This window comes from Apteryx mantelli, chromosome 16, assembly GCF_036417845.1.
Source record: "Apteryx mantelli isolate bAptMan1 chromosome 16, bAptMan1.hap1, whole genome shotgun sequence".
Lineage (NCBI taxonomy): Eukaryota > Metazoa > Chordata > Aves > Apterygiformes > Apterygidae > Apteryx > Apteryx mantelli.
The window spans coordinates 18,489,001-18,506,196 of record NC_089993.1 but is presented as its reverse complement, the minus strand read 5'-3'; the positions used below and the strand labels follow the sequence as shown (position 1 = coordinate 18,506,196).

General features: G+C 55.0%; 2 protein-coding genes across 2 annotated transcripts; one reads left to right on the top strand and one right to left on the bottom strand.

The window, feature by feature from the left end:
- The first annotated feature begins 78 nt into the window (after window positions 1-78).
- RASD1 (ras related dexamethasone induced 1) lies at window positions 79-1,608 on the top strand. Its single transcript, XM_013946041.2, has 2 exons — window positions 79-482; window positions 745-1,608. The coding sequence occupies exons 1-2, from the start codon at window positions 197-199 to the stop codon at window positions 1,293-1,295; spliced, it is 837 nt and encodes a 278-aa protein (XP_013801495.1). The 5' UTR covers window positions 79-196; the 3' UTR covers window positions 1,296-1,608.
- Window positions 1,609-3,028: 1,420 nt separating this feature from the next.
- On the bottom strand, window positions 3,029-9,179 carry MED9 (mediator complex subunit 9). Its single transcript, XM_067306193.1, has 2 exons — window positions 9,022-9,179; window positions 3,029-5,072 (listed from the first exon to the last, which is right to left on the bottom strand). The coding sequence occupies exons 1-2, from the start codon at window positions 9,177-9,179 to the stop codon at window positions 4,856-4,858; spliced, it is 375 nt and encodes a 124-aa protein (XP_067162294.1). The 3' UTR covers window positions 3,029-4,855.
- Window positions 9,180-17,196: the final 8,017 nt, after the last annotated feature.

Sequence of the window (17,196 nt, the reverse complement as noted above, 5' to 3'; positions counted from 1 at the left end):
GCAGCACCCGCCGCCGCCGCCGCCCCGTGACGCGGTGAGGGGCGGGCGCTGCCGGCTCCATAAAGCGGGGCGGCGGCGGCGGTACAGAGCTCACAGCGGCCTTTCCTGCGAGGGGCGCGGGGCTGAGCAGCGGGCAGGCACCGCCGTCCTCCTCCTCCTCCTCTCTCCGCGCAAGCTTCACCCTCCGCCGGCTTCAATGAAACTGGCAGCGATGATCAAGAAGATGTGTCCGAGCGAGGCCGAGCTGAGCATCCCCGCCAAGAACTGCTACCGCATGGTCATCCTGGGCTCCTCCAAGGTGGGCAAGACGGCCATCGTGTCGCGCTTCCTCACGGGGCGCTTCGAGGAGCAATACACCCCCACCATCGAGGACTTCCACCGCAAGTTCTACAGCATCCGCGGCGAGGTCTACCAGCTCGACATCCTGGACACATCGGGCAACCACCCCTTCCCAGCCATGCGCCGCCTCTCCATCCTCACAGGTACTTGGCTGGGGAGTGCGAGGAGGAAGGGAGAGGGTCGCGCTTGTCAGATCTCAGGGTTTCTCGGCCAGTTTGGGCATGTTTTCCTGGCCACGGGTGGAGGGAGTTGGGATTTTGTGTGTGCGCAGGGTGGGCAACTTCGCTCGCTGCATGGGGTGGACGGGAAACACTGCCCGCTGCCTCCCTCTCTGGGTGTCCCCATGGGGGTCCCTGTGCATGTCCCCTTCCCTGTGCCCATCTCACATCCCCTCTCTGTCCGCAGGAGACGTCTTTATCCTTGTGTTCAGCCTGGACAACCGGGACTCCTTTGAGGAGGTGCAGCGCCTGAAGCAGCAAATCCTGGAGACCAAGTCGTGCCTGAAGAACAAAACCAAGGAGAACATAGAGGTGCCCCTGGTCATCTGCGGCAACAAGGGCGACCGGGACTTTTACCGGGAGGTGGAGCCCCGGGAGATTGAGCAGCTGGTGGGGGGGGACCCCAAGAGATGCGCCTATTTCGAGATCTCGGCCAAGAAGAACAGCAGCCTAGACCAGATGTTCCAGGCGCTCTTCGCCATGGCCAAGCTGCCCAGTGAGATGAGCCCGGACCTGCACCGCAAGGTCTCCGTCCAGTACTGCGACATCCTGCACAAGAAGGCGCTCAAAGGCAAAAAGCTGCTCAAAGAGGGGGGCCGGGGCAGCACGGAGGAAGCCTACGGCGTCGTGGCTCCCTTCGCCCGGCGGCCCAGCGTCCACAGCGACCTCATGTACATCCGGGAGAAAGCCATCGGCGGCGGGCACGCCAAGGAGAAGGACCGCTGCGTGATCAGCTAGGAGCCCAGCCAGGCACCGCTGGAGCGAGCGGGAAGGAAGGGAGGGGGGAAAGAAGCTCATTTCCTAAGTGACTTTGGTGAGACAGGAGGGTGCAGGCACCCACCCGGGTGGCGGGGGGATTCGCCTCTTCCCTAGCCTCCCTCCTCCGGAGGGATCGCTTTCATCGGCTCCCTGCCCCGGGGTGTTTTCGGGAGAGGGGGTGCGCAGGGGGAGGCTTTGGAGGGTGGGAGGGGGGTGCCGCTGCGACCTCCCCCCTATGGGGAGAGAGAGAAGGAGCGAAATGCTGGCCCGAAGGATGTGCGCGGAGGGGACGGACCTTCCTGTTGTTTCTTTCCCTCCCAAACTATCCAGCCTCAGGCCAGGGCGCTGCCTTCAGGAGGGAGGGCAGAGGCCTGCCAGGGCCTGCTTTGGGCTTTGGGGGCTTTTTTTTGTTTTTGGTTTTGGTTTTTTTACTTGAGAAGTTGTGCACGGACTCTGGCTCTGTGTCGTGTGTTCATCTGTGTCTGCAAAAACACGTGCAGAAGACACTCCTAAGCTGCAAAGACGCTGCAAAGTTACAGCCCTGATGGACCAAAAACTGACTCTTGTTTACATACGTCTTGTCTGATTTGCAAGATCTGGGGGGGGTGGGGGGAGTGGGAAGGGTTTTTTTTAAATGGGAAAACCATAGGCACTTTATGTAGGTGTTGTTTGTCATGGACATGAACAAAAATCTTCAAGTGTTTCTACAGTGGGTGAAACTTGATGTTTTATTTTTTCTACAAAATAATAAAATCTTTTTAAAATGATACTTGTGGGTTTGTCTTTGCTTCCTCACCCAGCTCCGTAGCAAAAATCCAGGCCCGTTAAACCAAGACCCGAGCCCAGTTCTGACGCGCTACACATGCTCAACCCAACGCCCTGGTTACACCACTTTCTCCTTTCCCCTGTGCAAAGGTCTCTGCCTCTGAAAGTCCCCAAATTCTTGCCACACGGGGTAATTAGGGGCCACGCAAGCTGTTACTCAAGCAGGTCACTGAGCCAGAACTCTTTCCTCACTTCACTGAATAATGCTGATTTACGAGCCTGTCAGCCCTGTGACATGCCGGGCATTGGCATGTCATTCACTGCCGAAACTGAGTAAAATGACATCATTTAATAATAAAGACCTTATTGTTTTTCACGCTTTTTCCCAACTAAATAAACAAACGTTAATGATGTCAACAGAGACTGATTCATTTGCGCCCAGTCCAGGATATTATTGTTACTTTGCAATATGAGTAAAGGAAGTACTTTGCTCGAAAGGTCACTTTTGCATCTGATGGTTTTTAATCTCTTAGTATAACAACTTACAGTAATCACTGCTAGAAGCGAAAGGGAAAGGGGAAAACTCTTCAAAAAGCAGCTTTCACTGACTCCAGCTTCTCAGAAGTAGCCTGTCGTTTCTGTTTCAGTTTGTTGTGGGTTTCTCAGCCCCCCCCCTTCCCCTCTCAAGGGGCAGAATAAACCTACACTTAACACACATTAATGAAGGAAAATTCTACCAAAGCCATAAAACTGGGCTGAGCAAGAGAGATTGCAAACAAAACCATTTTAGTTTGGCTTGAAACTTGAATTCATGTCAATAGAGTTAACTTGTTCCTGTGCTAAGCGTCAGACATTTCTTTGGAAACACTTGTTTTCTTCCAGCTCTTCAGTATCTGCCCTGGCTTCGCAGGAACAGCAGTTGGCCAGAAAAGGAAACCTCCCTCCAGGCAATTGGCAGAAGAATTTATTGAACTGGGACGGGCAATGGCCGGCAGAAAGGTAATTTCAGTAATAAAAAGAGTGTACATTGTGTTTTGTATATCTTAGTGTTCTGTTTTGCTTAGAAAGAAGTTTACACATTGGCACTTTCCCAGAGAAATTGCTAGCAGCATACTCCATCGGGGACAGAGTTATCTCTAGGCAACAGGTGAGTTGCAGCTATCCCAGCCCCCACCAAACAGAATTACTTGCCTCTTGGCTTAGAAGAGGAAAATCTACCTAAACAGACTTTGCTTCTCTTCTTCTGAAGGCACGAATTTTACCTGCCCTTGGATGCCAGTTTTCCACAGATATTGTTTTTCACTAACTAGTTTTTCACTTCTTCTGCTACTGCAGCGGTTTTCAACCTAAGGTCTACAAACCCACCTGAGTCTAGTCTATCGCTGGCTGGCTTAAATTTGCCACGCAGCTGCATGTGCCTCTCCAGAATGTGTCAGACATCTGAAAACAGAACATGATCCTAAATCATGACCCTGGTTTTCTGCATCAGTGGGAAATTGCACTGCACTGACCTGCACGATCTTTCAGTGTAATTCACGGAATTGTACTTCCCAGGCACATCTGAGATCCATCCAGTGCAGCACACAGTCGTGGTCAAAACGAGAGATTCAGAGGCCCATAATGTCTTGTTAGTCAGCAGTGCTACTTATCAGGTTGTCATCTGGCAATGTAGCAGCTTAAGGCTGAGGAGGACAGAGGGCAGGGAGTGCAGCGTCCCTCTGAACGTGATGCAACATTCAAGAGGTTTCCATGGGCCACTGACGGCCAAACGCTCACTGTGTTCATCTGTGGAAAGCCCTCGGAGCTGCTAAGGTGTGGAACTGACCTGTCCTGTTGAGCTTTGGTCATTTATGGAAAATCTAACAGCTCTTGCCATTTATGGCCTTTACTTTGATTCTGATTTTCCTCCCTCTGCTTTAAGAATAAGGTGCCCAGTGGTACTGCCTACCAAGCTGGAGCTCTTGAAATCCACTCCTCTGGCAGTCTCTGCTTAGGTCTCCTAAGTCACCCTGCTTCCAAAAAAGCAACGTAAAGTCACAGGAGCTGGGCCCAGCCTATGCACTTCCTCTGTGCTGCCAAAGTCCTACCTTTGCTCAGCCCACATCCACTCAGTGCAAACACAAGAGGGGCAGTTTGGAGTTTCTAAATCTTTACGTGACTCATCTTAGATACAACCATCACTTAGTTCAAAAAAAAAAAAAAAAAGAGAGAAAGAGAGAGAAATGCAAAAGTAATTGAAAGCAATCATTCCTCTTTCGACACACACAGACTGCAAAAGTGCCCCCAGAGACCCAATGCTCTCCCCTTTCCAGGAGCAGGGCCAAACAGCTCAAGCTTCCCTCTCTTGCTCCCTTTGATGTTTGGCCACGTTTGTCATTTCAGCAGTAAAAAAAAATTGCAGAAAATATCCCCTTTTTCCTGTTGAAGTTAACCAGCAGGTAATTTGCCCCTTAGCATGGAGAAAACATAATGCCTCCTGTTTGCTTGAATGAAAAAAAAAAACAACACTAGAGAAAACAGAAAAGAGATGCATATATAAACACACACCGTCCTACAGAAGATCAACGTGAATGTACTGCTGTAATCATCATATGTGAAGTACACAGTGTTCTCCCGGTTCAGCGTCACATGGCTGTGATCCACACAGACACAAGTTTGGAGCGATGCAACAAAAAAGCATAAAACAAAGAAAAGTAAACTTCTGCCACCTTCTTTTCCCCTGTTCAGCCAGGCGAGGAAGTACCTCAGACCCAGAGAGCAGAGTTGCTCCCTTCCTACTCCTTGGGGATCTCAAACATGCAAAGGCTCTTGTACTTCTGCAGCAGTTCATTTTTGGTCCGGACCTGCTCCCGGAGGTTTTGCAGCTGCTGCTGCTGCTGTTCTGGGCTCACGCCGATGCCAGGCATAGAGCTGATCAGCTTCCTCATCTCCTGGAACTTGTTCTTGAGCTCATTCAGCACCTGGTGAACATCCTGGCTGTCCTTGTCCATGCTGCAGAGGGCAGAAAACAGAGACACCGTTCATTTCTCCTACTGGAAGGGCCCCTTCTGCCCACTGGGGTGACTGTCATTTCCAGTGAGCTCAGAGCTTAAACTGGAATTCACCAGGAACCTTTTGCTCCTGGTATTTATCTACACAAACTTAACTCATCTGTCCTAATAAAATGGACACAGACAGACACACAGACTGGGTATATATTGGGGCAAACTGGTTCTCTGCTGATTCCAGCACATGCTCTCGTTACCTTAGTGCCTATCCCATGGCTTAGGGGTTGGTTTGCAGCTTTAAAACATTACCATGCAGCAGGCCAAATTCTCACCGTGTTTAAATCCCCATATCTCTCTCTGAGCTAGGTAAGATTACGCATGTGTTGCGTGTAGGCGCCTGGGAAAAAAGATCCTCATCTCGCCTGTGACCTGTTGCTGCTGTAATACAAAAAAATCAATGCAGTCAAACAGCTTGACAGCAAAAAATAAAAATTATTCCCCAAAGCACCAGAGAGTATCCAATGCCAGAGTAAACGGTACTTTGGAGCTTTAAAATGACTCTCTGGGGACGTATACCTAATAAGACAGAAGTGACAGCTTATTTTTAAGAGCAGCACAATTGTTTCCCCAGCCAGCTCTGTGGTTTTCAAAGATCAGCGTTGTCTGAGGCAGCCTCTGCCCTCAAACCCTCATTAGTATCTGCCTCAGTTTTGTTAGCACCAGCAAGAAGTTTTACTGATTCCAGGCAAAAGCTAGTCCTTGCTTCCAAGGCGCCTGTTAATAAAGAAAGTGGGATTCTAATGGCCTTTGAAAACTGGGAGCCCGTTCAACAGCCAGACCTAAAAATAAACCCTGCTTGGCGTGATCAGGGCAGAGAGGTGCTTGATTATAACTTTGGGGAATCATGACATAGCTGAGAGCAAAACTTTTAACCAGATGGTCCCCATTCATTTCAAAAGCTTGTTGGAACAAAATATTCATTACTCCCTTCTAAATAGAACTGCAGCTGGTACTATAATGTATCCCCATTATGCAGGCATTCACGGTCAGGTCAGCAGCGGAAAAATACAGCCATCCACAGCCCCAGCGCACGTCTGGTGAAAGATGGGCTTTGACACTACCTTTAATCCAACACAGCTTCAGGCTGGCTTCGAAAGGAGCAGTCCGCCAGGTCTCCCCAACTCTTGTTCCCTTCCTCATCTCTAGAGAATTTACGGCTGCCTGTCTGTCAAGTTGATTGATCCGAAGGAAAAATCATTTCAGGGCTTTTTTTTTGTTTGTTTGTTTTTTTCCCAATGGGTGCCTTTCCTGCTGGATCAAGTCACTGAACTGACTCCCTCTTTGAGGCCATGGACAGGCAGGGGTGAGAGGAGGTGTGGGAAGAAAGACTGCAGCAGCCTGCGATTACACAGGATTAAACATAATGGCCAACCACAACCTGTGCTGATGGACTGCATGTGGGACCTTCCTTAAGGAATGGCACTCCTCAAACCCCTGCCAGGCTTGCCCCAGCTCTCCTTTACTGGTGTCACTCTGCCGTGTCCCACGGGGAGCTCCTGGTTTACACCAGCACAACCCACAGCCCGTGGAGCCACATGCTGGAACCTCAGAGGTGACGCTGTTTGATTGTACAACAGCAAGAGGATTAGTGAATTCTGTTTGCAAAAACTTTCTAGGGACCCAAACAACAGGAAACAGTGAGTGTCCTTGAATGTAAGCAAATTTATGTGGTTCATCCTCACTCCCAAGCACAGAGTCACCTTGGAGATGTGAGATATCCTCACGGCTGAGTCAGTGTCAAAACAGCAGGGCTGGGCTCTGTGTTTAGCAGCAGTGTTAAAGGATATGTTTGCCATCTGTCAGGGACACGAGGCAGCACATCCCACCGCTCGGCTTTCTGGTTCTAACTATCTGCAGCACTGCTCAACGTATCTGCATCTGCCAAATGATGCCGCATAGGAAATGATGTGTGGGAACACGAGGAAGGGAGCCGGGCAGCGGGAGTAGGTGGCACAGTGGGATGGGTCACAGGATATCCTGGGGACTTTCATCTGCAGGTCGCCACGACCTGCTCAGTGACATGTAGGTGTTTGGGAGGTCTCAGCCCATGTGCCAGCAAAGACACCTCTGCTGATGTTCTCTAATTACGGCTCACTGTGCTTATGCACACACGTGCACTTGGGAATGGGCTTAGCTTCATCTTAGCCTCGTTTACGTGGTCCAGACAGATCAGGTAGGGTCGAGCTGAGGGGTAACGGCCCACTCCTTGCAGATACTTCCAGCACAACGGGAAAACTGTGGGAAATCAGAGGGTTTGGTATTCTCATGCCTCTTCTGTGCGCCTAGACTGGGGTGTCACTGGGGTATCCAGTCTTTTCTTGTCATGGCTTTCAAGTTGCAAAGTGTTTAAGGGTGAACCTCTCTCATCTTTCAGACATGCTTGATACCAAGTGAAATATCAGCAGGAAACTCATCCCTACCGAGCAGCCAGGTGAGAGCAAGGAGCTGGCTGTGGTCCGACATCCACGGCAGAGAGACATGCTCCCTCCACGAACTCAGACAGACATCTCTGAAGGGCTTATTGCCCTGGGGCAGAAACGTCCTGGGAACACCACACCTCTCAGGACCCATGTACCTTTTACCCCTGCAATATTGATCTTGAACTGGGAAGAGAACAATTCAACCTCCCCCACTGTAAAAGCCTTCTTCCTCTTTACAACACCCCAGGAATGGACTGCATTCCTGCGCTGGGACTGCCTGTACTTTCTAAGGCTGTTATCAGTCAAAAGGTGCAGTAGCTTGGAGCAATAACACAGCACAAGTCCAATGCTCTCTGCTCTCGGTGTACAACAGCAGGGCAGTGTACCTGGGCCATCGGAACAACCCGCACTGCCTGGATGAGCCGTACACCGCCATTATTGGTGTGACTCACTGTGGAGCTGCACGTGGGGCTGTGCCAGCTCCCTGTAACACCTTCCCCAGTGACCCCGGCCGGGAAAACAAGGGGGCCTACAGCAAAGGAAATGCTGGGGGGTCAGAGAGCGTCCCTGGGGGGAGGGAGGGTCCCCTTGCCCTGCTCCCTGTTCAGGGCACCCAGAAGGAGGCTTGGGTAGGGAAGCTGGAGGAGGGTCGGAGCAGGGATAAGGCGCACGGGAGGAGGAATGGGGACCAGGCCTGGTGCAAGGTTGTCCCCCACGATGAGGTGCTCGGGGGGGAACCAGGCCTGGTGCACCCTGCGATGAGGCACCTGCTGACAGAGCCCGGGCTCGGTGCACCTCATGATGAGGGGCCCAGTGGCAGGACCCAGAGCACCCCGTGATGAAGAGCCCGGTGATAGGCCCGGGCCTAGTGCACCTGTCATGAGGCACCCGGTGACAGGGCCGGGCCCAGTGCACCTACCATGAGGTGTCCGGTGACAGGGCCAGGCCTGGTACCCCCATGATGAGGGGCCCAGTGACAGGGCTAGGCCCAGCGCACCCACCATGAGGCACCTGGTGACAGGGCCAGGCCCAGTGCACCCATGATAAGGCACCCGGTGACAGGACCCGGCCTGATGCCCCCAAGATGAGGTGCCTGGTGACAGGCCCGGACCCGGTGCCCCCATGATGAGGAGCCCGGTGACAGGACCCGGCCTGGTGCCCCCATGATGAGGGGCCCGGTGACAGGCCCGGGGCCGGTGCCCCCATGATGAGGAGTCTGGTGACAGGACCCGGCCTGGTGCCCCCAAGATGAGGCGCCTGGTGACAGGCCCGGGCCCGGTGCCCCCATGATGAGGCGCCCGGTGACAGGCCCGGGGCCGGTGCCCCCATGATGAGGCGCCCGGTGACAGGACCCGGCCCGGTGCCCCCACGATGAGGGGCCCGGTGACAGGCCCGGGCCCGGGGCCCCCACGATGAGGCGCCCGGTGACAGGCCCGGGGCCGGCGCGGGGCGGGGCGGCGGGCCCGCCGTTACCATTTGATGACGTCGTGGACGAGCGGGAGGAAGGAGAACTCCTCCTGCCCGGGCGGCGGCGGCGGCGGCGGCAGCGGCGGCGGCGGTTTCTGCTCGGCGGGCGGCTCGGGCGGCGGCGGCTCCTCGGCGGCGCGGCCGGCGGCGCCCCCCGAGGCCATGGCGGCCCCGACCCCAGCCCCGGCGCCGCGCCGCCGGCGCCGCGCGATGACGTCAGGGGGCGGGGCTCCGCCCGGCCCGCCCCACGCCGCGGCCCGCAGCGCGCATGCGCGGGGCCGGCGCCGGCGGTTGAACCCGGGACCGGGGAGGGAGCTCGAGCCTGGGGCCGAGGCCTGGGCCTGGGCCTTAAACCTGGGCCTTGAACCCGGGGCCTGAACCCGGGGCCGGGGCCTCAACCTGGGGCCTGAGGCTCGGGTCTGGGTCTGGGCCTGGGCCTGGGGCCTGGGCTTGGGCCTGAACCTCGGGCCTGGGGCTTAGGCCTGGACTTGGGTCTGAACCTGAGGCAGTGGCTTTGCAGTGCTGCTGCTGAGATGGGCTGTGGGCTGCCAAGCGCCCAGCCGTCCCGCAAAGCAGGTGATACGGAGTGGCCCTGCTGGACCTGAGCTGCGCTGTTCTCTCCCTGCTGTGGGTGCATTGCCCAGCACAGGACCGAGCTCTGCGCAGCAGCTGGGAGGCTGGAGGAAGGCCACGGTGTGGGATCCTGTAACCCAAGGGCATAGAGCAGGAGAAAGTCCCAGTAACAGCGTGCTGCGCTGCTTCTGGTGGCAGCTCCCAGCCCCTTAGCAAAAGCAGTCTGATTTCCTAAATCCCTGTGCACATCCCCCTCTTTTGTATTAATTCTTACAGCAAAAACTGCATCATTCTTCACTGAATAACTGTTGTGCTCTTCAGGATAGCAGGGTTTGGCTACGTCTAGATAGCTTTTTGCACTGATCTTACCTCTTTGCGTTGTTTTTCATTAGCTTGTATCCCTGATTTGACCTTTATTTAACTGGGGACAATTTGCTGAGGTGGTTGAGTGGCTGGGAAGTGGTCTTGTAATGCCTTAACGATGCTTGGATGCTACTGGACTTTGTGCCTTATGGAGGAAGCACAGGTTACATCGGTTGGAGGGAAAGAGAGCTTGAATGCTGTTTGAGAGCCTGGTGCCTACACCCCTGCAAACCCCCGTTTCTCAAAGACTGAGTTAAAGTTTAGTCTCTGGGGCAATGGCCACGTCTCCATGAGCAAACTCGCGTAGGCTTTCCTCCTGGTCTGCTTAAAATGGGCTTAAATTAAGGAATCTGAGCTGGAGACAGAAGTCTGGTGTCAGGGTCTCAAGAGGGAGAAGAAACTGGAGTCTCGTGTGACTGACTTGCGAGTGAAAGAGGTAGCTTGAGATGGCACGTGGGTCTTGAACCCAGGAGATCTGGGATGATGCATCAAAGAGACATGGAGTTTGCCTCAGCAAGCTGCTGCAACTGCTTTTATACCGCTACATCAACACGAAGAATTACAGCTCTAATAACACCAGCTGCAATCATGAATTTTCCTTCCTGGACTGGTTTAGGGGAAATATATAATTTCATTTTTCATTTGAAACAGGCCTTCGTGTTCATCAGTTGTGGGCTGAGGATGACTAGGAAAGCAATTTTCTTTTTTAAACCAATTTATTTCTAAAAGCAAACAGAAGCTATTTATATACCAAATCAGAGTGCTAGTAACCGTTTATACATGTGGAGTATTGACTGTTTGCTCTAAATATAGCAGATGCAATCGCTCACTTTGTTCCTACTGTTAGGAATAGATCCCGGTTTGGGTGCCAATGCTGGAATGAGCAAAGGAGCCGCGGGGAGCTAAGGGCCCAGGGCCTGTAGAGCAGATCCCTGTGGGAAAGGTGCTGGGTTTTACGGTCTTTGGCTCTGACAGAGCAAGAGCCAAGCAGGAGGTGCAGGATGCTGCGTTCTTCCTGTTGTGCTGGGCACAAAGGTTCATTTCTGCTGCTCGGTTTATGAGCTATTAAAGTGATATTTGAGTGAGGCTCCATGGGGGGTCTCTTTCCTCTGCGCTGTACTGGTTTTAACTCTTCCCCCTGACTCATGGAGGAGCGTGGCTAATTGCGAGGCTGCTGGCCCTCTGCGTTCGGCGGTGAGTCAGGCGGTCGTTAGAGCAGGTGACGCCATGCAGACATGTTCAGCTGGAACTGAAGCGCTGTCAGTCAGTGCTGCTTTGTGCCGTTCACTTCCCGTTTTCGTCTGTGTGTTCTCACAGCAGCTGTAGCACGCAACTTCATCTCGTTGGCTTTAGCTCCTGTCCCTGCCTCTCACCTTCTCTTTCTCGTGGGAACCTGTCCCCGTATGGTTCCTCCACCTCCCTTGGGTGGCTGATCTCCGTCCTCGGGCTCTTGTCTCATGGCAAGCAAGGGGGAGAGTGAAGCAGTTTTGCAGTAGGGAGGTGGTTGCACTGGCTCCTCCATCCCTGAAAATATTGGTGAATTGGCTAGATGAGACTCCGTCGGCACCATTTGAGCATCAACCTGTGCGAGGTCTCTTGCCCATGCCGTGACTGATGGGTGTGTGTCCCTGGTGAGGACCGCGGGGAGTGGTCAGACCCAGCCGATAGGTCTGGGAGAGAAGGGGACACAGATTTTTAGGTGTGGAGACAAGTTTTGACCTTGGACATGGAGGCATCCTGGTGTGCCCAGATCCTCACCTGTCCTTGTGGAGCTCCGAACTGTGAGACCCTTGTCCCCACGGGATGACTATCTGGTAATTCAGATTACATCCTTGTAATGCAGTTCCCGATAGACAGACATTGCTGAAAACATGGACTTTACTATCTGTACCCCTGAAATCCTGGCAGGCCCTCCATCTCGGTCTGACCATCCCGTTGTTCCGCCCGCATGGAGCTGGTGTTGGTCTGCAGTGGGAGCTGGACTCCCTCATTTCCAGTGTGGGGTTTTTCACCCGCTTTCCCATCCTCAGCAGAAAGGTTTGAATGAGCGACCTATGAAAACTCATAGCAAAGCAGCTAGAGCATAGACAAAGATACCTAGTGTTGGATGAAAAGGATCATTTCCTAGATCTGGTAACAAAGCTGAAGTGCAAGTGATTTTCCTGTTTTTCCTCTGTCTGAGTTTGATTGTGGCTCTTTGTATAACTCACTTGCCAGGCGTTGGTTCATGAAATGTGAAAATGTCTCCAAACCATCTGATCTTCCACATCTTAAACCATCGCGTATGCTCATTTCTCGCCCGAACATTTGATTAGCCTGTTTTCCTGAAAACCAGCTGGTCAAATAAACCTTATCTGGAGCCTCTTTTGTTGTTGCCAGTTTCCTTCGCAATATCAATATTATTCTTTCTGCCATTTCTATACAAATTGCACCCCTTCCCCGTTTCCAGAGGTAACTTCTTTTGGATTTACCATCAACTACTTAATTCAACGTCAGGTGACTCTGCATCTTGCCGAGGTTTTGTTACAATGACTTGACATTTATATTTTGATGGCCTGGCACTTCCGCTGCCTCCACTTCTCGCTGCCGGCCCATCTGGAGTCCGTTGTGCCACTGTCATCGGCTCTGTTATCGTTTTTTTACTATACGGCTATCGCCAGGTTGAACTTTATCTCTTCCTCCTGCCCCGGCACCGCATTGTCTGCCTGAATCTCTTGTTTGAGGCTCTGTTAAGCTGCTGCGTTGGGATAAGTCTCGGCGATTCAGAAATTGCCGGGGGCGGAGGGCTGTATTGCGAAGTCGGGAAGGTGCTGTCGGGGTTGTGGCCGCCTGGCATGGGGCGATGGGAACAAAACGTTACGGCTCCTGCCGGCCTCCGGGAAAGCTGCCCGGCCTTGTGGTCAGCAGCGCAGGAACGCTGGCCGTTTTCTCTAGGTCGTGGCTGTGATCCTGCAACCGCTCAGATGCCTGGCCCGGATCTCCCTAATTTTGACCAGATGGGAATGCAGTCGCGGGCTCGGCCCCGTCTCCAGTTCTGACGTCGGTCAGGGCCTGTCTGAGGGGCCTCGGTGTCCCTCGGGAGGGACGTTTGCTGAGGTCGCTCTGCGAGACCCTTCCCGCCGCGGCCTCCGAGGCTCGTGAGCAAACGCAGCCCTGCACGCGGAGGCAGGAGCAGGGCTGCTGGGCTGGGCTCGCCCCCGGGCAGGGTGCGGAGCTGGGAGATGCCTGGGAGCCCCTTCCCAAGCTTTCCAAAGAGGCTGCGTCTTCCAGCCAGCCGGGCACGGGGGGCGGCTGCGTGTTGTCCGTCTGCTGTGCTTTTGGCTAGCGCAGGTGGCTTGCGGGCTACTGCTTAGCTCAAAGGGTGTCAGGCGGTGAAATCGTCATCCGTCAAAGCAATATTTTAGCTGCAGAGAGTCAGGCGCTGGAGAAGAGCCTGGAAAAGAGGCGGCGTGAGAGGCTTGGCCAAGCTCCTCGCAGCTCTGGGCTGGCTGCCGGAGCAGGGGGCCGGCACCTCGGCACGCCAGGGCCAGAGACAGAGCAGGGACGAGTCAAGGGCGCCAGGAGCGTCCGGACATCTCGTGACGGTGGCCGATGCCCGGCCAGCACCGAGGGCTTCTTGCACAGCCGGCTCTGCGGCCCGGAGCGTGGGACTGGCCACCGTACTGCTCTGCCTCAGTTTACCCCAGGCATCAGCTGGGTCAGGATCCCCACCTGGCTCCTGGGGAAGTGGGGTGACTTGTGCGGGAAGCAAAAGGAGACGTATCCGTCTGACAGCCAGACTTGCACCCGCTGCGGGCTTGACTCAGCAATGTCACTGCCTTTATTTGCAAATATTTGCCTCTGGCTACAAAACACGTGAAGCAGAGGCATTTGGAGCTCTCGACGTGCAATCGGGGCCGTGAAGCAATGTTGTAAGAGCCTGCAGCAGAGCTCAGCAACCGGCTGGGGCAAGGAGTGCTTCGCTGATGCCCCAGAGGTGCTCTCCGGGCGCTGGGAAGGCGATGGAGCAGGACAGTTGTGCGTCCCTGTGCATGTGCATAGGTGTGCACGTGCATAGGTGTGTGCACCCGCACGTGCGTCCCTGCGCACGTGCATAGGTGTGCGTCCCTGTGCATGTGCATCGGTGTGCACGCCCGCGTGTGCGTCCCTGTGCACGTGCCCACGCGGGTCCCGGAGCCACGCTGCCCTGCGCGCGGGCACCCCATGGGTTTCACTGCTTGCTGTGTTGGGAGTTCGGATCTATTGAGATAATATATCTGGATCTAAGCAGCAGGGACCTGCTAATGGGGCTGCATTAAGGACTTCATTGAAAACCCTTCGTCCTTTCTTGGTACAGTTCTTGTTTTGCTAAAGTGGGTCAGGCTTTGTTTATGTGTTTGTCAGGTTCCCTGCAAGTGCAGCCAGGAGAGCCGTTACCTGAACGTGTCTGAGCAGATCAAACTGTTGCTCTTTGGTTGCCCAACGCAGGGAGAGGAAATGGGCTTGTTTGGACTTTGTTTTGGCACGGCCGTAAAGACATCAAATAAGATTTTAGCCTGTCCTTTGCTTCAACTGCAAATATAATTTCATTATAATCAGCCTAATTACTGAAAATAGACAAATTTTACATGGGCTTTGCAAAATGAATCAGGCATCCTCGAAGAATACAGTTTCATAGGCCAGAGCAGTGGGTTTCGGGCCAGCGCCAACGTGGTTGGAGACCCATCTCACTTGCAAATCAAGGCACCGGGAGGATCGGCGATGGAGCAGCTTCGCTGGACTCTGCTTGCAAAGTGTTTAATATTTAGCTACTAATAAGTGCATCGCAGAGGCTTTGCTGCCTGGTGGCTCAACTTTCCTAGGAGGTTCCCTGGCCCTTAGAGCACAAACAACCCCAGGGTGCGGTGGGCGCTTGCCTAGGATAAACTTTTCTATAGCAAACAGCCTGTTTTCCTGCAGCAGGCTCCCAGGCTCTCCGAGCCAGAGCATCGGAGCAGGATTTGGTCCATGCCATGATCGTCTAAACCCAGCACGGCTCAGCCGGTTGCACCATTAATCCGAATGCAAACAAATGTCACGAGAGGGTGGCGCTGGGCTGTCACATAAACCCATCCCTGTCCTCGCCGTCTCTCCCACACAAAACCGACCCTCCCGGCGTTGCGGGAGGTTTTTCTGCTGCCCCCATCGAAACTTCTGCTTTCCCTGCACGGTAACGGCGGCTCCCAGCCAGCCTGGTGGCGCTTTTCCCTCCCCGTGCGGAGGGATTACGGAAGCGAGCTGGCCCATTCCAGCATCTCTCAGGAACTGCGAAGATAATTGCCGTAACTCTAATTGCTCCTGCTGGGTAATTTTGCATCGTCATCCCCAGCTGCCAAGAGCATCATCTGTGTTGCTATTTCGGGGCAGAAAGCCGCTTCTCTGGGCCGGGAAAGGCTGAATCAAGCTGGCTCTGGCCACCCGAAGCAAAGCCACGGCGCTGAGCGCCCACCGGCACCGGGAGGGAGGTGCCGCAGCACCCTGTGGTCCCTGCCGCGCGCTGGGCGAGGAAGGAGAAGGGAGGCTGCAATTACCCCAGGGTGACAGCGGCACTAACGTGCCTGCAGCCGGGGCTGCTCCGTGCTGAGCACGCTCTCCCGGTGTTGCCTGAGTCCCTTGAAAGGCCACGTTTCTGCCCCCCGGCATCGCGGCCGCATCTTTGCTACGGAGCCCCGGTTTGGGGTTACCGTCCCGCGCGGCCCCGGCCAGCCCCCCTCCCTCCGCGGTGGCCGCTGGGCATGGTGAGGGACGAGGCAGGGGCCAGGGGCTGCTTCCAAGAGGCAGCCGGGGCGGGAGGGGTTGCAAACGCGGGATTTCCAGCAGGCTGATAAAACGCAGGCAACAGGAGCCGCGTCTGCGAAGCGGGTGCGACGTTGGCCCTGCAGGACGCAGAGGGCTGCAGACGCGCGTGCGCGGACACGTGCGTGCACGTGTGCGCAAACACATCCGAGTGCCTGTGTGCGGATGTGCACCCAGAGCTAATCTCATCCCAAGGCATCCGTGTGCCGTTCCCTGTTGCTGAGCTCCTGCTCCAGCCTTCTCCCTGTGGGGACCTCCGTTTGAACTGGCTTTACACAGCCACTGGCTGTCACGAAACCTGGAGCGCGGGGTATCTCTGAGATCCCTCTTTTCCTCTCTCTGCCAAATTTAATAACGATTTAAACTGGCCAACAGGGTCACAAACTGGGATTTTGCAGGGGGTGAGCAGACGGAAAGCCTCCTTACTTTTAGAAACCAAGCTGGGAAGGAATTGCTTTCATAGCACGGCTGGTGCAATGAGCTGCGTGTGTTCTCAGACGCACGCTGTGCCGTCATCAGGCCGGCGGTGCCCCTCTTTCGGGGTGCTGCTGCTGCAAGCAGCAAGGTTTGCACCGAAGCCGTCGCGAAGGGCAGGCCTGCTTCGCACCGGCAAGATGCACCGCGCAGGCCGATGCCAACGCCGCCCTCCGAGGCAAACCGGCTGCGGAAGGCGCTGGCGGCGCACAGCACGGAAGAGTTTCCGCCTTTCTGACAGCTGTCGCTGCTCTCCAGGCAGCTGGGGACAGCGTCCTGGTGGGCGAAGGCGAATGCTTGGGGCCAAGCCGCAGAATCTCCCGGAGCCGGGAAGGGGACGCCCATCCCCGTGGGTGCCGGGGCTCAGCGCCCCGCTCCAAAGGGGAAGGTGCTAATTTAGCGCTATTAGCTTGTTCTGTCGCCGGCCGTAATTAACGCCTGCGAGAATTTGAATGCTCTGCCTTTCGTGTCAGCTCTCGCTCCCCCTCGGAGCTTTCGGGGCCGGGGTACGTCTTGTTCCCTGCGGCTGCCAAGAGGCGGCTGCCGAAGGGAGGCGAGCGGAGGCACGGTCCCCAGGAGCTGCCCGGCGCCGCTGCTTGATTTGTGCGTGTTGCCTCCTAATTGCAGTTCTCGATGTTCTCGCAAAACAAAAGCCGTAATTAGCCAATGGCTGGGAAACACGTGGAGCCGGGACTGGGCTCGGAGCGGGCAGCTGCTGGGCCGCGGCATCGTGGCGTGTTTCCCCGCGGGGCGTCCCCGCGTCGTGGCCCTCGGCGGGGACGTGCGGGACTAAGGATGCTCCAGGAACCTCCGTGGGAAGAGGGTTTGCTAACGGCTCCGCCGGGCCGGGCACTGATCACGTTGCCCGCGTCACCGTTCCTCACCTCCGTGCTGGCCACCAACGCTTCTCCTCCTTCCTCCCCATCCTCGCTGCCTTCGCCTGCCACGTCCGCGCTG

Coding starts and splice junctions, on each gene's coding strand:
- RASD1 (XM_013946041.2), top strand. CDS start 197: ATGAAACTGGCAGCGATGATCAAGAAGATGTGTCCGAGCGAGGCCGAG. Junction 483..744: donor CCGCCTCTCCATCCTCACAG/GTACTTGGCTGG, acceptor CTCTGTCCGCAG/GAGACGTCTTTATCCTTGTG.
- MED9 (XM_067306193.1), bottom strand. CDS start 9,179: ATGGCCTCGGGGGGCGCCGCCGGCCGCGCCGCCGAGGAGCCGCCGCCG. Junction 5,073..9,021: donor GTCCACGACGTCATCAAATG/GTAACGGCGGGC, acceptor TGCCCTCTGCAG/CATGGACAAGGACAGCCAGG.